At 40.8% G+C, this 24768-nt stretch overlaps 1 protein-coding gene across 19 annotated transcripts in view; it reads left to right on the top strand.

Moving 5' to 3' along the window:
* Window positions 1-24768, top strand: part of camk2b1 (calcium/calmodulin-dependent protein kinase (CaM kinase) II beta 1) — a 94914-nt gene that overhangs the window by 27363 nt on the left and 42783 nt on the right. For 13 of the 19 annotated variants that reach the window (XM_051951349.1, XM_051951335.1, XM_051951346.1 and 10 more), the window contains exons 6-11: window positions 12995-13067; window positions 18741-18843; window positions 19987-20070; window positions 20225-20319; window positions 23333-23455; window positions 23655-23738. In XM_051951349.1, coding sequence (XP_051807309.1) covers window positions 12995-13067; window positions 18741-18843; window positions 19987-20070; window positions 20225-20319; window positions 23333-23455; window positions 23655-23738 — 562 coding nt within the window. Of the gene's footprint in view, window positions 1-6738; window positions 6812-12994; window positions 13068-18740; window positions 18844-19986; window positions 20071-20224; window positions 20320-23332; window positions 23456-23654; window positions 23739-24768 lie in introns of those variants that run through there. The other 6 variants (XM_051951343.1, XM_051951340.1, XM_051951332.1 and 3 more) reach the window with 2 other exon arrangements.

The raw sequence follows: 24768 nt of genomic DNA, 5'->3' as shown, positions 1-24768 counted from the left end.
TCCCATGATTTGACACAGAACATGACCTCTCTAATCATTAAAGTAACTATTGAAGCTGCTTTTGCACATTAAATCTCTTTCTGAACACATAAATTTGCTGATTACAGTTTTTCAGACTGCATAGAATACAACGATTTCATTCACGCTGTTGTAATTGTGTATAACAAGTGGTCTAAAAACACTTCCTTCAATAGTTACAATAGAAACCTTTTGCTCACAGCTCAGCTTTTAATGCACAAAACTACATCAGCAAATAAGTCAAGCCTGATATGACCTGTTTTCCACAGTCATTCTTTATCTTTCATGCTGGGTGTGTGATTAGCTCACAGGAACTACTGGATGAACATTATCGTCCACTTATTGCACTGCGATGGGTGTGCAATAATGTCACATTTTTCAGCAGCAGCAACGGGTGGCAACGAATCCCACATATCACTCACAGCAAAAAGGTCATATCCCACAGTGTTCGGTAATTTGTGAGTATGAAGAAAGGATAATTTAAAATCCTTAGTAGCCACCTGCAAGCTTAAATATCTTTACATTCAAGTTCATTCGTGCTTCTCTGCTGTGCAACAATTTCTGTGGATTTCTTTAAGTTCTGACGGCAGCAAATGCTAAACGATATTGGACTTGTATCATTGAGGGCTCAAAATCTTGTCAGTTTGTAAATATAATCTGCACATAATATCAGGGTGTGTAGTTAAAACTAGAAAATGCCCTTTTTCATTATTTTCCGTCAGATGTTTACACACTGTGGGCTCATTTTTCACTGCAGTATGAAATTGTGCACCTCCATGGAAACAGCACGGCCACAGCTGGAAGTAGAGAGAACACAAAGAGCTCTTTCTGTGCAGAATGACAAAGTTAGAATTCCATATGTCTTGCAACAAAGAAAATCACAAGTTGTCTCCATCCTTGTGTCCTACCTGCTCCATGCAAACCCTGTAAAGCTCATGTAAAGCCTGCAGTTCAGTTCAGTTCTGCTGAAAACTCTCAGAATTTTTGTCTTGCAGCTGCTTGTCAGAACTGAGTCAATCGTGGCTTTTTGATTGCGTTGAGGATTGCAGAATCTTTTCTTCTTTACAGAATCTGGCTACTGTAAATGGTTTATTTAAAAATGAGACATAGAAAAGTGATTTTGATTAAATATCCTTTAAATACATTTTTAAAAACTCTGGTATTATAGCTGTTTTTCCTGACAAAGCCCAAAGTCGCACATGATTAGTTCGGGATCGTTGATGCTATGATAAATGGTGTCATTTTGGTGATTTCAACACCAGGAATTTTAAATCTGCTGTAAGGGTTTGACATTCAGAGGGATGAAGGCTTCAATCTGTCCTATATCTTAGTGCATGGCAGACGTAAACTAATTAACACACACAAACATGTTTATACTAAGTTGATGTTTGCTGCTATTTTAAAAGAGTCTGTCCATTGTAACTGATATATAATTAACAGAAATAATATTAATGAGGAACTAGTTCGACATTTGTTGTGGTGGTTGCGATCAGATTTCATCTTCATTCTGCCTTAAATGTTACACCACATGTTGTAAACTTCAAATATTGTTGTAAATGTGCTCCTTTAAGTTCTTAAAACATAAAGTTCCCTATAATGTAGTGACTAAGCAAAGTTGAGGCCAACATGTGAGATTGTCATGAAAGCATCAGCCTTTGTGAGAGAATCTCTTTGACTTGCAAAGCTGCATGAGATGTTTTCCCCTTTTACACGACAGATAAACTTTCAGATGAGTTTGTTGCTCAATTCGAGAGTGGTAATTTTGAAAAATGCTGGCTCATTCTGTTGTTTTTGCTGTCATTCATTCTCTAAAAAATGCACTTAGTCTAAAATCTAAGTGCTAATTATCTGAGAGTTTTGCCTGTGCACAAAGGAGGACAGTGGTTGTCAGAACTGCATCTTAAGCAGTTTCCAGCATCTGCCTGTGACTTTCTCTTCATATCTGAAGCAGAGCAGCTGTTTCAGGTTGGACATTATTCCCAGCGAATGAAGGTTGACATAAAGATGTTAATAGCTTGATGGATTCAGCTGTTCAGAGTTTTTTTCTATACTCTTGAGAAAAGAGATGCAGTATTTTAAAATTTCTGTGTAGGCTGTCATGTACCTTCTTTATGCTCCAGTACAAATAACTGCGCTATCTAAACCCCACGGTGATTGCTGGCTTTCCCACCCACCTTGTAACCCTTCCAGCGCTCATCTCCTGCTCATGCACACACAGACACACACTTTCCTTCCCTCTCCCTCCTGAATGTCACTCATCCAGGCCAGTCCCCCCACCCGCCTCCACCCTCGCTCCCTTGGAGACCAGCAAGAAGTGGGACTTTAATTAGCTATGATAATTAGTCTCACAGTCGCACAGACCCCAAACTGTGCAGCATCACACCTTGTCGCCCCCTGTCAGAGTCTATCGGTTTGTCTTCATGGCGTTTGATTGGATCCAGGTCATTATGTGCTCAGTTTGGTTGTGAGTTAAAACTGCATCAAGAAACCTTTGCTCATTAGAGAGCAGGGAGACACAGAAACATAGTCCCCAAGACACAGCGGTGTTGATTTATTAAGTTGTTTTGCCTAACGTTTAGCAAACACAGAGAAAAATAAGCCTCTGTGAGCAATGGGCTGAAACATACTACTGCACTGATGCGATGCAAGCCTTCAAAGATGCACGTCTGCCTGTTTTAGACGTCTGCTGGCACTTGGGCAGTGGCAAAAAATATGTGGAACAATTAGAATAGTAGACCATGTTTGAGCTGTTGTTTGGCCTTTTGCTTTTGCACCTGTCATGCAATAAGTACATTAAGTTAAGACAAATCAAAGTGGTGTGTAGTAGAGTGAAACTAAGTCCTGTTCTATCAGCAGTTACCAACAGTTCTCACAAATGCGTGCACTGTTTGTCGTATCAAAAGGATGCTCTGTTCAGGTGTAAGCGCTGGTTCAATTCCCATAATCCTTCTGCATTAGTGGAGAGCAAAGCAAAAGGACACCTATGCAAAATCAAGAGTTCACCTTTAGTCTAGAGAGTTGCACACATCCTGATAGTGTCTTCAGCTCCTAGATGATCAGATTTCTACACCATCCAATGGTGTACTGATGCTCTCTGTAAAGTTGAAGCTGTTGTTTAGCGTTTTGCATGTAGAGGTTCATCAGAGTAGCAAGACCACACGTATTTGATGTTCAAATGAAGCGTACCACAGCTGGATTTGCATCTGATGTAAGAAGGGATCGATAGTTGTCGTTAGATTTAGTGGTCGCCGATGTGGCCAGAAGATTATAAGACGATGTCTTGGTGTAGACGCAGTCCTCTGCACAGATTTAGTTAAACTTTTGTGATTACATGATTTGTTGTGTATATGGCTATCTGGATATGAAGCCTGTCACTTCAACTTACGGCCAGTCCCTCAAATTTCTGTATTTGCTCTGATTTTATTCTGACAGTCCTGACCTGAGGTGATGATTTGTATGTCCTTCATGTTGGCGCTTGGTATTGACTACCACAGGGCTCCTGTCACAGAGCAGAGAGTCACCATCTGATGTTCAGCTTCTTTACTCAGAAAAAACTGGACATTAATATGATTCCAGACTGTTATTTGTTGCACAGATACTCAGTAGTGGAAGTTTCTGAAATAATAACATAGAAACTGAACATGAGAAATGACGTCTAATAAACTGCCAGACCACTTTAAATCGTGCAGCCTCGACTAACAACAACCATGGCAACAATGAAAGCGTTAGCAAGGCTGACGGCATAAAATACAACATGCATTCATCAAGCTAAACTAGTTATCAAATTTATTCATGCATAGAGTGAAAATGGCTCGATGATTCAACAACTCTTTTTCATAATGTTGGTCTTCTCGCCGCTATTCTTTGTTCCCCTTGCTGTCTTCTCTCTACAAAATAAATTACACCTCCTAAATGCCTAATGTGTCCAATAATCATAGTCCTAGTTGTGTTGCATCCAATTACAGATTGATTAGTATATGTGGAGTGGGAAAGTTTAGACAACAATCAATATCCTGAAAGCCATCAGTCAGTGTTGTTCTCTAATAGCGAAAATATTGTTCTGCAAAGTTAGATTCTGCCAGACTGCACTGCGGCACTTTGCATTTTGAAGGATTTTGCAAGATTTTCACCGTCACATTTATTCAGCACGGAAAAAATAGCAGTCAGTGTGATTTTTTTCTTTTCTTTTCGCCAGTCTGAAGTATTTTTACACTTCACACAAGCTTGGACATTTATTTGAACACAGTTCAATACTGAGGGTGTACACAGACATATGAGAGGCAGAGAAGGTGCCCTGCCTCTGATTTTCCTCCCAGTATCACTTTACTTTCCTGCAGAGAACAGTTGGACATTGCAGCTCAAAATGCTGAGCAAGGTACACTTTTTGGCCAGTGCGATGAGGGCTGCACTTTTTTCCTTCTTTGCCCCACCAGGAGTTTGTAAACACACAAGTCTCCTACAATGACACAATGGTTTTGGACAGTAAGTTATTAGAGGCATGCACAAGGGGGTAAATACAGTAATGAGGTGGAGAAACTCTCCTACTGAAGCTGATGTTTATGCTTACATGCAGTATAATTCTAAATTACTTTCTCTTTTATATCACATTGCAAATGCCAGCTCAGACAGAAGGATAGGAAGTGTGAATAACAGAACATAGAGCAGGAAAGTGCCCCTTATCTGGCTGCTTCAGATGTATGAGCTTCCTGGAAGAAGAAAACTCAACATTTGTAGTTACCATAGCCACTCATGGTAACTAAAGATGAAAAAATCCATCTGGTCATATAACTAACATTGTCTGACAAACTCACTATACACTTGAGTTAAAGATAGCCGCTGTGCTGTGCATTTTGCTATATTTTCATTCAATTACAATTACACATTTAGGAAAATATGATCCGATTTAGCTGCTCTGTGCTTGTAAAATGTCCACCATGTAAATGCTACCTTTTGTTTAATATACAGACTGAACTTTTTTCACTTTGTCAAATGGTTTGATAGAAAGTTGGATTTTCTTTTGCAGGTTAGCTACTGTCTTCATTCGTATGCTTGAAGTTGGCAGTTAAACTCTATAATTTTGCACTTTGTTTGCATTCATTTGTGCTGCATTTTTCAGAGCCAAGCAGTCCAATTTCTGCACAATCCATTTAAGTTTTTAGTGAATAGATTAATCTCTGCCAAAATTAGCCATTAATGGCTGCTCTGAAGAAAAATTTGACTGGTTTAAAGAAATGCAAATTACCCTAATGCAGAGCGATAATGAGTTACAGTCAGACCATTCCATAGACATACTTTTTTGTCATTTTAGAGCACGCTAGCACACTACTAATTAAATTATTCAGATCAATTTGTATCGTTAATCTTATCCCTCTATTGGAAAACGCTTGTTGTCTGTTGTTTTAAATGTGCTACATAAATAACGGTGACCTTACTTGGCCCTGAAGTACAACTACATCACTGCAGCAAGGTGAGAAATTAGACCAGCGAATGCCACCAGAAACCACACTTTAAATTACTCATTCCTAACTGAATCTTCTGGCACTTTTATGTAACGATTTACCTCCTAATGGCAAAACGTTTGGTCATGGAATCGACTTTAAGATCAGGAAATGAAAGCAGCCTGTAGGAAATATCCCAAGATAAATATGCCTTTTGGTCCTGAGGAGTGTCACATCATAAGCTAGGCATGTGCACGTTGTAGGTTTGTGTGTTTCTGAGCGAGCATGAACGTATCACATTTATCTCTCTGATTCTCTCTCTCAGTCCTCCCACTCACTAGACACTGTGTGGGTGTGGATCCTGCAGGGTGCCTGTCTCCTTGCGCCTGCTATTAGTCACATATTCTGCACATTACAATCTCTCATCGCAGCGAGCCTACGTACACACACATTTTAAATGCACACACACACACACACACACACAATAGAGCGCGGTAGGTTCACGAATCTCTTTGCAGTGTTTTCCTTTTAGTGATGGAAAAATAGCCTGTCATCAACCCACCAGTCTTCTATGATTCAGTGTCATCCTATACATGAGTGTTCCATTTCTTTCATGTATTATTATCGCCTTTTTTTTCACTGCAAAAGGTTATTTTTTATCTTCTCTTTCACAATCTGTCATCCTTTTTATTCTCGTAGTCTCCTCTCCTCTCCTCTCCTCTCCTCTCCTCTCCTCTCCTCTCCTCTCCTCTCCTCTCCTCTCCTCTCCTCTCCTCTCCTCTCCTCTCCTCTCCTCTCCTCTTTCTTTTCCTTTCCTCTTCTCGTCCCTGTTGTGATTTTTTTGTCTGGCAGGTTTTTCTGCTGTGGCTGCCCTTGTCTCTCATCATGTTTTAAAAAACAAAACAAAATGCGTGTTTTTGTCTCCTCCTCCTCCTGCGTTCACCCACCCATCCCTGTCCTTTCCGACATCTGCATTCATCCATCTCTCTCTCTCCTCTCCTATTATCTGACCTCTCCTCCTCCTCCTCTTCCTCCTTTCCTCTGACTTCTGTCCCTTGGCCTCCTCTACTCTAACCTGTCCCCTTTTTCTCCTCTTACATTTCATCGTTGGCCTTCCCCCTCACTCTGTTCATCTTGCATCCCCCCTTCTTCTCCTTCACTCCCCTGTCTCTCCTCCCTTCCGTCCCTCCCCTCTCTGTACACCCCTCCAAATCCATCTCCATCCCTCCTTTCACTCGCCTCCACCCCCACCGTCCCTCCTCTCTCTGTTTTGTCTTCACAGTCACTGTATCCATCAGATTCTAGAAAGTGTCCATCACATTCACCAACATGACATAGTGCACAGGGACCTGAAGGTTAGTATATGTAGAGAAGCATCTGCATCCCTCACCCTCCTCCCAATCTCCCCCGTCCCCACAACCTTTGCTTGCTTCCTTTCCTTCCTCCGTTCCTTCCTTTCCTCCTTCCTCCCTCCCTCCTCGATCTCGTCTGTTCGTGTCGTTTCCTGTCAGTCGCTGGTCTGATGTCCGCCTTGTCTCTTGGTATGCTCTAATGTTTCCTCGTTGCTTTCTGATCGTATTGTATTTTATTTTGATATTGGAGGACCCTAGCCTGCCTCCCCCACCCACCCTCCCACCATCCCTGTTCAATCTCCCCTCTCACACGGCCTCTTTTCAACCATTTTACAAGCAAGTACACAACATAAGCTCCTGTTGCACTGACTGACAGCCAGATCCATGAGCTTATACAAATGCGCACACAGTCACCGGCAGCGAGCCCGCAACTTTATGCAAGTAGAATAAATATCCAGTGTTTACACGTGCCCATACAGCCATCAATTTCTACCACCAGGCTAGTTAAATACAATCCACAGCTATATTTACTGTGTTCTTCATTGATTTTCTCTTTCTTCTCTCCTCTATTTTCTCCAGCTTTCAATCGTTTATTTTTCTCGTATTGATCCCGGTATTTTCAAGACAGCCTCAACTGATACCAAATCTGTCTTTATAGAGACGTTAAGAGATCTTGAGCTGCGGGACGCACACAGCGAAAGAAGTGTGGTGCCGCTTGTGTGCTTTCAGTCAAGTTTTCTTTGTGATGCTTTGATCTCTTGACCTGCTTGTTTACGTATAGAAGAGATCAGACTTAGATATATCAGTAATAACACCAATAATAGCAATAATAATCCTCTAAATGTCCATAAGCCAGAAAAATGAGAGATTAAGTCCTCTTAAACACTGAATTTATACTTATTTTCTGATATAAGGGTAGCTCAATGAATAAACACTAGACAATAGCTTTTATGATAAAACTAGAAATGCAAAATCAGTGCTTTTGTTTATGATAAATGTAGTCAAATTCATGTTCAAGCCACCATTTTCAAACACTCTCCTTGACCGATTATGATTTATTGTTCATACAGTTTTAGAAGTCAGTGTTTTATACTTTGAATATTTGTAGTTTTATACCTTTCTGCAAAGGTTCGACCAATTATCCACCATTCCAATTTTTCTGATTTTCTTTATTAGCCACAATTCATCTGTAGAGGTCTAAAACTAGTATTAATACAAGCAAGAATGTATTTACAAATATCTGCAGGGTGAATTGTGGGTGTCTGTAGTGAGAAACCCCATACACATGAGTGGTGTTAGTGATGTTATTTGTCTTGAAAAAATCATAAATATTAAAAGAATTTAATTATCCATATCTGCAATACATATCTAGTTAAAGTATTAAATCTGATGTTGTGGTAGCTCTTTATTTCAGCTGCCAGTGAGTCTCTGGATGGACAAACTCCAACTCCACCATCTCAGACTGCAGCTGGTGATTGTAGTTGGTTGTCTCAGCACAAGCAGACTTTACAAAGATAGCAGAACAAGAACTGCTGGGATCTGAGATGGTGAGTTGGAGTCTGTGTCTGGGAAAAGAGACTCACTGACGAGGCAGCCAAACCACATTAGGATGGACCGGGCCAGCTTGTAGGTTGAGAAACGAGCTGAGCTGCAACTAGCAGGTTAGCAGCGACTGAGCTCTCTAAATAAAAGGCTTACACAGAGCACCCTCTGTAGGAGTCCTCTGAAAAGCAGATCACAATCTGTGATATTATATTGTCAGTACGTTACGGAATTGTTCTGATAATAGAGTAGATATCCACAGCGTGACCACCTGACCTGACAGCTAGCTCAAGTACATGTGGGATGATCTCCTCCTATCGAGTGCATACATAAACACACACGTGGTGGAGCATGCATAGGAATGCACACACTCTGTGAACTGCTGGCATACCTACACACAGAAACACATTATGTATGAATGAGGGGGCACACGTTTCATAGATAGAAGCTGCTTTAGCCTTGACCACACATTTACAGACACATGCAGCCACATGCTTGTGTTGTCTTTTAGTGATCGCTCAGTATGCACACACACAGACGCTCTGTAGATGTGACCTGCCCAGTATTTATTCACTGGGAGACCTTTAGAAACAAGACACAGGTTTTGAATTTATTGCCCTGAACTTTACAGTCATGCCAGTCCGTCTTCTCTCTCTCGGTGTCACTCTCTCTCTGGTTCTGCCCCTCACTTTCCGTCTCTCCCCCTTTCTTGTTTCTGTCACATTAGAATTATTTAAAGGGGAACTTCGGGTTTTTTGAACCTGGGGTCTGTTTTCATATGTCATTTCATACATGTGAGTGATGGAGAAATGAATTTTCGACATAGCTCCAGTATTTAGCCAGGCAGGCAGCTTAGCAGCTCAGCTAGCGAAAAGTATGGGGCAAGTGGCTCCCCCGCATCAAAGGGGGGGCCACTTGCCCCCCAAATCTCAGGACGCTAGAAAGCAAATCTTGTTCCGAAATCACGCGATAGCTCGCGCCAAAACCAATGTTTTGGCGCCAAAACATCGGTTTTGGCGCGAGCTATCGCGCGATTTCGGAACGAGATTTGCTTTCTAGCGTCCTGAGATTTGGATACAGACCACAACAAAGAGCGATCGCCAGGTACTGTGGAGGTTTTCGTTCACTTCTCATCTCTAGTATGTTGTGGGACACTCATTGAGACTATCCGAGCCGGTCAGTGTGGGGAACAAAAGCACACTAGGGTGGACTTTGATGCGGGGGCCACTTGCCCCGTACTTTTCGCTAGCTGAGCTGCTAAGCTCCCTGCCTGGCTAAATACTGGAGCTATGTCGAAAATTCATTTCTACATCACTCACATGTATGAAATGACATATGAAAACAGACCCCAGGTTGAAAAAAACCGAAGTTCCACTTTAAACACTGGCCAGACTCTCGCTTTTGGGGTCTTTTCTGTAACTGTAACTTTTCCTACATAAAAACCAATTTAGGTCTGTCAATTAGTGCAGTCTGTTTGCGATATGCAGAAAACATCAGATAGACCTTAGATATCTGTGTATGTTGTTCAGGCTTTTCTCACATGTATCCAGATGTCAGGATTTTAGACTATGTAAATAATGCAAACTTCAAGGCTGCACACAAGAAATAAGGCAATCTGTGCGCTTTTGCACATAGTGTCAAAGTAGCAGAAAAAAACAGAAAAGTCAAGTGTATGTTGAAGGCTGTGGCCTCTCTTATAGCTGCAGCTACACTTTTAAATGCAGCCAGAGTAGTACTCATCTCTAGTTAACAATAAAACTTTTGGAAAACTTTCAGTACTTTTCCTCAAAAGTGAATCAAATTTTAATCCTGTCATCTGTAACAATATAATTAGATTATTAACCTGTCAGTCAGACAAAGGTGAAATCCATGGTGGAGCAGTACTCCAACACTTTGTCATGTTTTGACTTTCTTCACAACTGTTTGAATCAGGAAATAAAAACACAAAAGTAACAAAAAACAAGTCAAAAATATTAAATTCCCAGTTTAGAACTTCGTCTGACCGTATTGCACCTTTTGATTTTTATGACAACATAAAAAGCCTTGTAACAGCAACAGCTTGTAATATTTTTTGTTTAAATTAATGTGCAGCATTTGAAAGGGACAATAACTGTGACAGTAATTAGTCCATATTTTCATAGAAACTACAGTGCATTTTAAAAACCAATCCACTTCTTCACATCTCATTCCACTTTGGTGGTTTTTAATTTCACACAATATTATATGCCAGCAGTCCATTTTACAGTTTAAATAACAAACATAAATGTGATTTTCTGCATAATTGATTATCCAAAACGTTTTCTTAAGCTGCCCTCAGACCGAAAACATAATAAGGGGCCACATGGCTGGACCTGGAACAGGTGAGACAATGAAATATAATCCAGAAGTGTGGGTAATAAATCCATGAGTTTGTAGACTCATCAGACACCAAAACACTATGCAGTAAATCGCAGTGTGATGAGGAAGGATTTTACTGGTTTGGAAAGTGATCACTGTGCTAATCATTTTACTTTTTATTGCATAGGTTGCCAGGGAAACGATAGAATAAATTAAAGGTTCATGTAACAGAGTAAATGTACTTTCTTCCAAAAAGAGTGCGTTGCGATTTGACAAACAGCTTCACTTTCTTTTCCCAACAACCCTACATTTCTTAGCTTCTTACAGCACAGTAATCTGCAGCATTTATTTCATATGATCAAACATCATTGCAGCTCAGGAAGCATTTTCTCTTCGGCTACTGAACGACTGTTGAAACTGAGACATTAATGTTTTGACTTACTCTGACATATAATAGACATGGCACACCGTTGAAACTCAAGCAAACAAAGTCGTCAGTGCACAGGAAGCACATATACACTTTCGCCCACACACACAGACACATTCACAGCTGTACGTGTGTGTGTGTGTTAATGCAGCTCTGCATTAGTTCACACATTCCACAGCTGGACCCAGACAACGTACATGGCCCTAAACACACGTACTTGTTGTCTGTTTCATCACAGATATCTATATATGTATTTTATATAGTATATATACATATATGTGGATATATCATCTAGTCTCTGCATAGACTAGCACCTCAATCGCCCCTCAGCGTCCCTTGCACAGTTTTTGGCTTTTGGGGTTTTATTTTTAGTGTCCGGTGGCTTACTGACATCAGAACGACAACTCTTGTCAGCAGAGGCCAGCGAGACTGGCAGTAGACATGGCACTGATCCCAGACACATCTTTTAAATGTTATTAATTGCACAATGACTCACTCCTTCCCTTACCTCCTTCATCAACGCTTTCTGTGCCCCCCTCGGTCAGCCATATTCTCACACCCCTCTCTCATCACCCAAAGCCTGCTGACACACAGAGGGAGGTGGGGTAGACACCACCTTCAGCCAGCAGCAGTAAAATGGCTTTCACAGATGAGTTTGTTCAGTGATTTACTCATCCATGCAGAGTAGAGTATTGAAAATGAAGATCACATCCGCTGGTTCATTGCAGATTAGATTGAATCCAAGGAGTCTTCTGTTGCAGAGCACCTACAGCTACGCCCCTCCAGGCCAACCGAGTTAAAGCCAAAGCTGCAGCCAGCCCCCAAAAACTTCACTAATGAAGGTCATTGATGACATCTGCTGTGCTGGAGGGCGTTTGTTCACAGCTACAGTAGCTGAAGCTGAGGTCAGCTTTTAACTGAGAGGCTCAACACTGATCACCAAGTCTACCATATATTCAATTTGTACAAGAAAAGTGCTTTACAAAGATCTTTACATCTGGGCCCCAAAGCTTAAAGTTATTTAACCCTCTGAACCATAAGCATTTTCCTGGTGCTTGTTGCTCCTGTTTCATGTTTACACACAGTGAACTAATTTTTTAGTGCAGTATGAAGTCCTGCATCTCTATGGAAACAGCAGAACCATGGCAAGAAGTAAAGACAACTCAAAAATGCCTATAAATGTGCCCTGTAACAGAGAAAGTATTTCAAAAGTTCTAAAAAAATAAATGAAAAATCTGAAATTGAAATTCTTTGATTATTGATTTTACAAAAATTGAAAAAGCTTGAATCAACATATTCAACATTGTGGTGTAAAAACACTGGAAAAACAAAAGAGGAGCACAGAAATGTAATGTTTTTTACAGAATCAGATTAGAGCAAATGGTTCATTTTTGACCAATTTTTAAATAAGACATGTAGAATATTGTGATTTTGACTTAATATTGTAAATTTACACTTAGATTTTGGTAATCTTCTCCAATAGAACAGCACATGACAGATGAGTAATTCAGGAACTGACGATTCTTTCTGTTTTAAAAATTTCTGGCTCTGATAAATTGTGTTTTTTTTTTTGGCAATTACCAAACAGAACAAAACAAAACACATGACTTTACACCTACTGGTGGATTCTGTGGTGTCAGAGGGTTAAGTAAACCTGGACCAGCTTCATTTTCATAACCCTGGATGTGTGCTTAGCTGTGGGTCAGTCAAAGCAAAAATAGTAAAGATCACAGTGCGATGCTTGGCAACAGAAGAGCCCTTTCAACCCCTGTCCTACCCGTCATATCTTCCACCACCTTCCCTCCCCACCCCCTTGGCCTGTGCACGGGATTGTAACGCTGCTAAGACTAACATGCGCCCCCCTTGATGTTTGCATGCAGTCATTGCATCCAGCAGATCCTGGAGGCGGTGCTTCACTGCCATCAAATGGGTGTGGTGCACCGGGACCTGAAGGTGAGTGATGGGGGATCGCCCTGCTGCCCCTTGAGAGTTAAAGTATATATTTGTGTAAGGGGGGAAGAGTTGTGGGTGTGATATTTGTGCAGTTTATGTATGTATGATAAGTTAATGCAAAATTGTTTGTCATGTTTGTGGATGTAATGTCACTTGCAAAGCGTCAGGAATTGCGTTTTGAACCATCTTGTTCCTTCTGGCTTCTGATTTAAATAGAATTCGTGTGTTACCAACTCACTTTATAATACAGCTCCTGCCCAATTACAAAGCTATTTAGATTCTGGTCAGAGCTGTAACAGTCGCTCTTTTTTTGTTAAATATGACCTCTGACCTTTCTCCACCTCTGTTCTGCAGCTTGTTCCTCTCCTTTCCCCAGTGTACGGAGATTTCGAGCGCTGAGTGCAGGTCATTCTAGCTGATCAATGCCTCCGCTGTGTAACCTTTTATGGGCAGCATTCTGCCATTGTACAGCTCTTTTTTTTTTTTTCAATCTAGGGTCGCACAAGAGGACACTGAATCTGATCTCTGCTTCAGTTACTGGACAGAGAAGGATGCTAACTATTGATTATCAGACAGCCTGTGCGGTTTAGATTGCCTTTATAGATCAGTTAACGACTCAGACATGACAGCTCATTTTCTGTAAACGGATGTTAATTAACTTGTGACATTGCAAGACTTGTTTATGTTGGCTGACTGTGATAGAGCAGTTCTTTTAGAGCTGATTTTAAAGTGGCTGATACATTTTGTAGGGCTCTATACATGTACTGTGTGCTGTATTACTCTTAGTGCTCTCGAGGATATTTGATGAGCTCAAGATGACTTTTTGTGCTTTTTTGCTCTGTTTGTGAATCAGCATTTTAGCAGATAGAAATCAAACTCTTCCCACTCCCTTTGTTGCTATTTGTCGTGTCGGGTGGTGTTTCTGCGTGTGCATGCTTGTATGTCACATCTTGTTTTGCATGATGCACTTTGTCAAGTAGACCTCTATGCAAATGTCAGTCCCTGCATTCCGGCAAAGGCGCGTTGTGTTTATCAGAACTGTTGTGGCTATTTCTTTATTTAGCTGACTCGCCTATCTGGTTTCACACCCAAGTGTTGGAGAGCGCTTCATGCAATAGGTCATAGTGTGATGACGGAGGACGGCCCGACTGACAAGATCCCTCAAATTAGGAATTGGGATATGGCAAATGAGATGACTTACATGTGTGCCAAAAAAACAACCTCTGTGTACAGACTGTGCAGCAGATGCTAGTTGGTGTTTTTGTCATCTCAGGAGTGAAATGTGTGGTGCTTTTTGGATTATATTTCAGTTTCTGTATCAGTTTATCTGAAGTGTTTCCATGTCACAAGTAATAAAATGTTATAAAAATTCCACTTAATAGAAATCGGTTAAATAGCAAAACTCAATACCTTAATTATGACCGCTAGTTGTGTTTTAGTGGCATTTTCTCGTGATAATGGGTTAATTCATCTTATTATCTCATCATAGCAAAGCTCATTTTCCTGTGATAATGAGTTCATTATCTAAAGATGACAAAACTTGTTTTCTCATGAGTCGATTATTTCGTTATCACAAAAAAACAAAAGGTCAGCTCCTCTTTGTTTACCAGAGATCCAGTCGGGAGCAAACTACAGGGAATCCAATAACACATGAGCTCTCTTGAAAGCATAGTTTGTGAGATTTTTGAGGGAAACATACCTAAACAGTATGCTGTTTGTCTGCCATGCATATCTATTTTTTTCTTTCTTTGTCAACTTGGATCAGAAATCAGACAATTAGTGATATGTAATTTATGTAAGAGAGATTTGTGGCTAATTGACTTTATGAAAGACATGTACAGATTAGATGCATATTCTATCAGGAATATGCAGTGTGTTACTGAAATTATTGAAACAATTTCCACACATGCATGGTGCTTAAAGACAGACAGCAGTTTTGATCTGTTTTCTTATTCTTATTGTTCATTTTCTTATTATCCCTCTGAATTTCAAATAGCCTGAATTTTGTCACGACTGTTGGCCGCTAATGGCTTCACAGTTGAAGAATCTGGTGCAAACTATTTATTTTTGATGGATTTTTAAGTGAGACATGTAGACTAAAACAATTTAGACAATATGTCATCATTTTAGGGGCTGCACTGTGGATTGGTGGTTAGGAGTTTAGCCTTGCAGCTAGAAGGTCGCTGGTTCACGTCCCGCCTTCCCAGGATCTTTCTGCATGAAGTTTGCATGTTCTCCCTGTGCATAGTTTTCTCTGAGTGCTCTGGCTTCCTCTCACAGTCCAAAAACATGCTGAGGTTAATTGTTAATTCTAATTGCCCATGGGTGTGAACATGAGTGTGATTGTTTGTCTCTATATGTAGTAGGGATGGGAATTTCGACTAAGTTCCGAACCGACTAGTCGCTAATTTTATTGGCGACTAGTCGGTTCGGAAAACTTCCAATTTAACCCTTTAAGCGCCAAAGTCGCAATATTGCGACAAGCAACATTGCTGAACATAACAAGCCATAGCTTCAAATATACTGCCTCGTGTGCCTCATGTACTGTACACCAGGAGATGGTGACATCTGGAACTTCAATCTGAGCATCAGTTGTGGGCGTGTTTTCATTTAAAGTTTTGGAGTTTACAGAGTTTGAAAACCGAGTAGACGAGACTCGCCGTCGGAGCGTATCAGAGCGCAAGACGGCACATTTTAGAGTGAGAAAACTCACCGTACCGAGAGGTCTGGTCAACGCTGACAAAGTACTTTGTCAAGTAATGGCTTACTCATATTCTGAAGAGGAATATTCACCCTCTGATGAAGATATTCAGTCGTCCACTGAGACAGAAAGTGCCGCTGCGTCTGTGCGTAACGGCAGCGGGTCGGTGCGCCATGACAGTCCACGAGCAGCACATACTGGAGCCGATGCTTTGCTTCGGGGTGGCAGGAAGGGACGTAGTGGGTGTAGCTGGAGTGGTCAAAACACCGCTAATGATGAGGGGGATAGCGGGGGTTGAAAAAAGAGACAAGCATAGACTGGCAGGATCAACCAGGTAGCCCAGACGGGACGAGTGTGCAGCGCATGGCCGAGCGAAGAGCTGCATGGCGGCGCACGGTCCGGACGCGGGCTATGGCTGTGCGGGGGCGGCGGCGGCACACTAGCATTGAACCGACTAGTAAAATACTAAACGGTTAATAAATGAGTCGGCGGTTAACCGATTAAACGACTAGTCCGCATATCCCTAATATGTAGCCCTATGGTAGACTGATGACCTGTCCAGGGTGTCTCCTACCTTCATCCTAAGTCAGCTGGAATAGACTCCAACCCCCCCTGCAACCTTATTGAGGATTAGTGGTGTATTGATAAATGATAGATGATATCATGATTTTAGCTCAGATTTTGTTAACAAAACAGCATGTCACAGATGAGTAGTTCAAGGACATTTGGAAAGTTGAAAATCAAACTGTTCCCTCTGTTTATGCAGCTTCTGGTTTTGATAAATAGTGTAATTTTCTGCAGATGTGGAGGTTTAAAGGAACTATGATAAATAAAAGCTAAATCAAGTATTTGAATGATCCTAATCAGAACACAAAGATGAATTTCTTCAAGCACCATTTCTGTCAGGTTTAAATGAATTCAGGACAGTTTCTGTTTCCACCCTTCAACAACCTGCTTAACATGGAGTACCTTCTTAATGGAGGTCTACGTCTCTGCCTCTTTCTATGAAGTCAGGAATGAAACATCATCTCCAGATCCTCCACAGACCAAGAAATAAAAAAGAACAGAGAAAGCCTGGAACCATTCCATTTGAAACACCCACTCGTGACCTCAAATACAGCTTCTTATCATGTATACACCGCCCCTCTCTGCCCTTGTCAGACACACCAGATGCTCTTCGTCGGTCAGCTGTGTGCTAATGTCTAAGTGTAAGAGTGTGTTAAATAGATGGAAAAAGGAGGTGCTATCATGTCAAACAGTGATGGCGAGTGCTGCTGTTATGTTTGAATGTGTGGCCTGATTTTTAATTTTTTGCATTGCATTGCATGTATGCACCTTTTTGATGGAAGCGGATGCTTCATCATAAATTCCTCCCACATCCGTTTTCACGGATTATCTTCCTGCTGCAGTGTTGGCAAGTTCTAAGTCCCCCGTTTACAAAGGAGTAAAACCTAACCAAGTGGTAGAGCCGGGAGAATGTGATGACACGAGTACTCTCAGAGCCTCAGGATTACTGGTTTGCTCCCTCAGCCACTCTGTCTTGCTCATTTCCTTGTCTTTTACTTACTGGCTCAAAGGCTGTAGAAGCACACTTTAAAGTATCTGTGCTTTAAATACACAGTATGCTTTCGCCTCTGCACAAATTAGCAGAGGCCAGAGAGCAGAAAGAGGAAGGCAGAGGATGCAAAGACTCATGCTGCTGCAGTGCAAGGGAGGCAGAAATGCAGCCTAAATATAATGTCCTCGTTCTCTTCCTGCTTCAGCTTTGGACTTGTGTTGGCGTTCGCTGTGGTGCATTTGAGGAAACAACTACACTAGATAATTAAAAAAAACTGTCATGTTGCACATGATATCGGTGGTATTTTTTAGATGTAAGTGTTGCAGTGTTTTAGCTGTCAATCCATGCTTTTAGCGGTCATTCCAAAGGGAACAGCAGCCAGTTGCTTCCGTTCAGGTAAAGAAAGCAGGCAGTTATTAAATCTGTGACAGGAACATCTGTCAAACGCTTGAAACACAGACGTTCTTCTTGACACTGTCGGAATCAGTGTAGCTCAGACAAGGTAGCAATTTTAAACTGCACTTTGTGAGCACCGAGCGTAGACCAGGACTGCTGATGATTACTAGGCTGGCATTTTCACTTATAACAAGCAATGCTGAGAGTCAGACCTGCCTTATAGGCTGAAAAAACTTGACTGGTAGTTTTACACCTGATGCTGGCAGAACCAACAATCGAACTTATTTATCCATTGTTACCCTGGAATTTAGTGTAAGGTTAGTGGAGAAGCTAGTGTTATCAAGTCTGTCAGCCTGATTATCAGCATAAATAATGTAATGTTGCCAGAAACATTAATGGGTCTCTTTGTTTGCTGAACCGACCTTCCAAACTCTAAGGAGTCGTACTAATTCATATACATGTGATTTTCCATGAATACAGTGAGCATTAACGTTAAAACAGGAGTGCTTTATTTGTCTCTCTGGATTTCCGGTTGCTTTTACAGAGGCAGTTGTTAAATGAGATTGACAGAGACGTAGTGAGAGGAAGTGAGAAAGCGCAGGGGCCAGTGGGGATAGCAGCCCATTATTAGAGCCCTCTGACAGAGAATAATGAGGCTGACTGCATTATCTGGGCCACAGAGACGGAGCCTATAGAGCCACAGCTCATGAGGCTCGGACACAAAAAAGCGCCGCAGACTGACTGGGTTTAACTCTGCTGAAATGTGGGCTAACCTTTATTGTATAGCTTCTATGTGTCCACACGTGTTACCGGAATAACATCAGCTTGTGCCTGTGTTGTATTTCTGCTGAATTCTGTGTCATTCAGAATGTTTTTTTTAAGCCCCGTTACAAACTTTTGCATGCATAGTCATTTCCCTCCAGCTCTTCCCCTCATTAGGACAGTTTAAATGTTATGTGTTCCTCCCTTTTGTTTCAAAATGTGTGATAAGCGTTTCCCCTTCTCTCTCCCTCTTCAGCCAGAGAACCTGCTGCTGGCAAGCAAGTGTAAGAACGCTGCAGTGAAGCTGGCCGACTTTGGACTGGCTATTGAGGTGCAGGGGGATCAGCAGGCCTGGTTTGGTAGGTACAGCAGATGTAGGACTTAATCACATCCACATTTTACAGGTATTAAACCTAAATCTGTAAAGGAACTTGTCATGACTACCGTGGTTAAATAAGGAAGATAAAAACTCTGTATAATCTCAGTTTTGCAGACATTTATGATTAAAAAGGTAAAGATGGGTGACGACAAACTTGATAAATGCTGTAGAAACATCCTGTTTCATTATCAGCAGCATTTTGAAAGTCTTAAGTTGCCATAAAACTACATTCTTTATGTTGGTTACTCCACAGTTTAGTATTCTGAATATGTTTGAATCTCGAAAACATTGTTAAAGCATGTTACTAATTTGTCCTGAATTGTGTTGAATTTTACCTGCCCTGCAATCAATCGATGGGTTGCCAAGGAAAAATAAATCTGTGTGTTATCTCCATATATGGTTAAATAAATCAGCCGCAATATCCTGAGTGCACTCTACTAGTATTATTAGCCTTAATGAATCATAAATAAGCATAAAGCTGGTATTTGCAGCTTTTAAATCCTTTTAATTTGGTTATTTTAAACTTAAACTATGCAGCAGACCGACATGTATTGGCTCATATTGGTTTCCATAAACAGAACTATGTCAACTAGTGATGCAAGATCTGTTGAAGAGTAGAACATAAACAAGTAATTTGTAATCGATAATCAATTGTTGGTCAGAGCTGTATTTTTAAGAAAAAAAAGCCCAATTCTATGATTTCAGCCTCTAAATATTTTCTCATCTATTTACTCGTCTGTTGCATTAAAATGAATGTCTTTAGACAAAGTTAAGACATTTAAGGACTTTGAAGAGGACAAGTCAATGTTGTTCACCATTTTCAGACATTTTACAGAACAAGCAACCAATCAGGAACATAATCAACAACAAAATCATTACTGCAGCCCTACTACAGAAACCCATATCAATCAGTGGTCATATCTGTGATATTTCTTCAATCGAGAGATTTGCCACTCCTTCACAATCAGCTCACTTCAAACTTTCATTTCAGTCTGCTGAAATCTTAGGTCATAGCTTACGAAAGCTTACGGAAGATTATCTTGCTTTCTATACAAGCTGATAGCAGCTACACAGTGTGTTGCCTTGAGCATGTCAGTCAATTGTGTGTGGGTGTTTACTGCAGGATTTGCTGGCACACCGGGGTACCTGTCCCCTGAGGTCTTGAGGAAGGAGGCATATGGCAAACCTGTGGACATCTGGGCCTGCGGTGAGTTCTACAGACAAACACTCGCTTGTTCAAACACATCCCATGCGTGCTGTTTGCTATTTCCAAGAAACAAACAAAAACAAACCTGCCGAAGCACATTTTCTAACAAACTGTGCACTTTCTGTGTCCATGTGTGTTTTTGTGTGTGTCTCAGGGGTGATCCTTTACATCCTGCTGGTGGGTTACCCTCCTTTCTGGGACGAGGACCAGCACAAGCTGTACCAGCAGATCAAGGCTGGGGCTTATGATGTGAGTCTCCTCTCCTGCGCTCTCGTCTCTCCCCTCCTGTTGTAAGGCCCTCCCCTCTCCTCCCACTGCCCTCGTTCCTTTTTGGCAGCTGTTACATAACTCCGTCACCTCATTCATATTTCAGGGGGTGCAAGAGAGGGAGCCTCACCTTAGATCACATTGAACTCTATGCCAGATAGAGGGGGAGAGGCTGCCCGAGTCTCTGGCAGTGATTCTGTGTTCATATGACACAGACCTCAGTGTTTATGCCCAAACTCAACAGGACCCTTATGGATGGAGAATATCTTGACAAGTTGTTGGGGGCAGTGCTTGGACCGGCCTTTTGGTTACTGTTAAATAACACTCCAACTCGGGGCCACCGTGACTAAAGTATTGAAGACACATGTACCTGAGACATCCCCAGTTCATATCTGGAGAGGATCCTGTTTTTTTTATGACAAAGACAAATAAAACTGAAGTAAATCTGCTATTTTTCTCACATTGGAGACTCTGATATAAGCAGTATTCATTCATCTCATAACACAGTACATGCTTTCAAAATACATATATATATAAATGAATCAGTTTTACATGTTTGATGTACAGTATGACTAATAACAATGACATGCAAAGGCAGTAACTAATGCAGGAGACCACCAAAGAGAAGAGAAAATCAAAGAAAAAACCTAGTTGAAGTAAAGAATCATGAAGAAAAGCCAGGTACATATAGATATGCTATCTGACATCAGTGTACTTTTTGTGAAGCTGTAACACCCTCAAAGCTATTACAGGAAAAGACATTACATAGCCTAAAAGTATAAAGTAAAAATGTTGGAAGATACTGGTAGACTTTAATTCATTGTTAAGTTCTGTATAGCTGCTGTAATAAGCTGATTTTAGTCTTCCTGTCGCCTTGTTGTGGCTGGTTTGTAGATCTTTTTTTGTGCACAAAAATAACTACCACATGCTAAAGGAGAGGCGGAAACAAAAAATCTCTAATGTGGACTCTTAAAGTTATTATGAAATGACCGTGACAGGTTTTGATAATATTATCTCTCTGAACCTTAATCAGTTTCTGGGTGTTTTTTTTTGCCCACTTCTGTCACATTTTTACTGACTGTGGGTGCATTTTCCCTGCAATATAAAGTCCAACACCTCAGAAATAGCTTTCATCCAGTATAACAAAATTAGAATGTCAGAAGTCATTAGAAAAATTTCAATTGCTCTGGTTGTTTCTTAAACAAAAAATAACTCGCCAAATACAACAACTTTTGCTACCAATACTAGAAAAAAATTGCCTCCACGGTCCGTGTACTTTACGGCCATCCGTTTTCCGGATTGATATAAGTAAACAAAAAACGGGAAACCATCCGATTTTCGATTTCCGTTTGGATGAAGGTAAACGAAAAACGGGAAACGAGCCGTGTCCCGTTTTTCATTTGGAAATCGAAAATCAAAAAACGGAAAACGAGCCTATATCTGATTTTCTACTGTGGGTTTATTTCACACAAGTCGGGAAATAAAATACAAACCCCATTCCCTTTCGTGTGTCTCGCTTTGCCTTGGACAGTGCAGACAATGAGGCTGAAATAATGTGTATTCCCCTCATAACATGTTCTGGTAGATTCTCCTGTATCGTCGTTTGTCTGTGTTGAGAATTTCTGAATAAATGCTATGAAGTTCTGATCATGAACAGAGGGGGGATTTAACCAAAAACAAACAAAACAAAAATGCCAATATTTGAAGATAAGATACCCTGGTGGAATTGAGTCTGGCAGTGTGATTAAAATGCTCACAGTGGTGTTGATTTTACTGTATCAGAAGTTGGACAGATTGCTCTAAAGATTGAATTATAGCGCGTTTGAATCTAGTTCCCACCCAGAGGGTATTGAGCCTACGTTTAGTTAGCAGGGTGATCGAGTAGCAACATCACACTTTATTACAAAAAGGAGAAGGAAAAGACATTGTTAGGCAGTGCGATGAATACTATTAACTGGGCAACACGCCATGTTTCGCAAAAGCATTTATTCAGACAGAAATGTCACGTGCTGCATTACCAAACATGTTTGACCATTAAAGCATGATCGTAACAATCCACGTTTTGTTTTATTAATAAACTACGCTGATATCTAAACACAGGATTATAACTCCGCCCTTCCGAATGCATGCGTGCTCCCGCGGCAGGGGATACATTTTCTATCGGGGGTAACTACTTTGGCACGACACCTGTCCAAGGTAAAGCGAGACACACGAAAGGGAATGACGTTTGTATTTTATTTCCCAACTTGTGTGAAATAAACCCACAGTAGAAAATCAGATATAGGCTTGTTTTCCGTTTTTTGATTTTCGATTTTCAAACGAAAAACGGGACACGGCTCGTTTCCCGTTTTTCGTTTACCTTCATCCAAACGGAAATCGAAAATCGGATGGTTTCCAGTTTTTCGTTTACCCATATCAATCCGGAAAACGGATGGCCGTAAAGTACACAGACCCTCCACATACTACTTACATTTTTTATTTGTTTCTGTACTTGTTTCCAATCCATGCTTTGTAAACACAGCCTGCAGTTCAGCTAAAAAGTCCTTGAAACTTTGCCATGTGACCACTGGCTGCAGCTGAGTCACTCACTGATTCTTAGTTACAACATGGAGTGCTAAATCTTTTGTTTTTTCACAGACTCTAGTTAGAGCATTTTTCTAATGAGGTGTGATAATATTTCAGCATAGATTTGGTTCATTTTCCTGATGCAACTACACGTCACACACGATTAGTTCAATGACTGTTGGAAAGTTGAACAGCCGATAATTGCTTTTGTTTTACAGTTTCTGGATTTGATAAATGGTGTCATTTTAGTGCTTTTTAATAAAACAACATGCCTTTCAAACCCACTGGCGGGATTAAATTGCCTCTCTCATATGAAGCCCCAAGATGAACACAGTAACTGCCACAGTTTAAAGAAAACATCACGGTTAATTAAGTTGTGGGTACCGTTTCAGCGAATGTGAACAGATTTGGTTTGTGTTTGTACCTCCAGTTCCCTTCCCCAGAGTGGGACACAGTCACCCCAGAGGCCAAAAACCTCATCAACCAGATGCTGACGATCAACCCAGCCAAGAGGATCACTGCTCAGGAGGCCCTCAAGCACCCATGGGTCTGCGTAAGTGTCCCTTCCTTGAAAAAGAGGAGCAAACACAAATGATTTTTCACACATCTCATTACTCAACTGCATGCCTCAAAAAGACATTAAATTGCGAAAACAAGCAAATAAACTGGTTTATTCTTGTCTTTTAGTCTTTGTTCTTCCTAAACCTGCATTTGTCCTCACTTTTCTTCTTTTCTCATCTTCCTTTTTCCAGCAACGATCCACAGTGGCATCGATGATGCACAGACAGGAGACCGTGGAGTGCCTGAAGAAATTCAATGCCAGGAGGAAACTCAAGGTCTGTTTGCACGCTCGCCCTCTCCCACGTCTTCCTCTTCTGTTCTAACAAGCTCTAGTGTGAGATACAGTAATAAAACAGTCCTTTCTGCTTCTCTCTTCACCTTTGTTCTTTCATGTCTTTCCCATTACTTCAGGATTTCCAAAGTTTCTTCTTTAGTTTTCTTATTTTCTCTGCATTTTTGTTTCAGAATTAGATTAATATCACTGCCGATATACAGTGCAGCAACTAGCTGAATGTACTGAAGTAAAAATGTAAAGTCTGTCTCATGGATAGAGCGTTTAACTATATGAGAAGTTACCCTATACGCATAGTTTCCCTCTTGCAGTGATTTATTGCTGGCATTTTATGTGGATATAACAGCTTAGCCACTGGAGCATGACACTGTAACCCTGCTGCTTTTGGCCACTCTTGGCATCGCTTGAATACCAGCACATGGGAAGCTGGAAACAGAAACGCAGGTGGCTGCAGGCAAATGTTGCACCATTCAACTAACATGCCATCGGCGTCGACCAATTGTCTCTGGCTTTTCACATTTAAAAAACAAGTGAGCACTGACAAGGTTGGACATTAAGCTATATCCTAAACATTAAAAGAAAGGGGAAAAATGTATCATTAAACCTTATAATGAGCAAACAACACATAAATTAACAGGCAGGGAATCAGTAATTATGTGTATTCATTTAAATTGTATTTCCTTATAACAGTGCATTATTATTTTTATAAAATCAAAAAGAAAATCATCTTTTAATTAATTAAAAAGGCTTGACAGTGTAAAAGGGAATCAGTTAGAGGCTTGTATTGCTGAACTTCTTTATACAGCTAAGATTATAAAGGGATGTGTCTTTTCATCTATTCAGATAGTAAGCTCTTTCATCCCATGGTCTATTTGCAATTCAGTTCCATTTATATAGCTTTATGAAAAGTTATCAGCTCTCCAGAGGGAAAAAAGTGTCAAGATTAGCTGCTTTAGTCATTGCTTTTTCTTTTTTGTCTCTCTAGCTTTTTGTCTCACATGCTTTTGTCAGAC

This window comes from Acanthochromis polyacanthus, chromosome 7 (genome assembly GCF_021347895.1).
Source record: "Acanthochromis polyacanthus isolate Apoly-LR-REF ecotype Palm Island chromosome 7, KAUST_Apoly_ChrSc, whole genome shotgun sequence".
Lineage (NCBI taxonomy): Eukaryota > Metazoa > Chordata > Actinopteri > Pomacentridae > Acanthochromis > Acanthochromis polyacanthus.
This window is presented reverse-complemented; position numbering and strand designations above follow the sequence as displayed.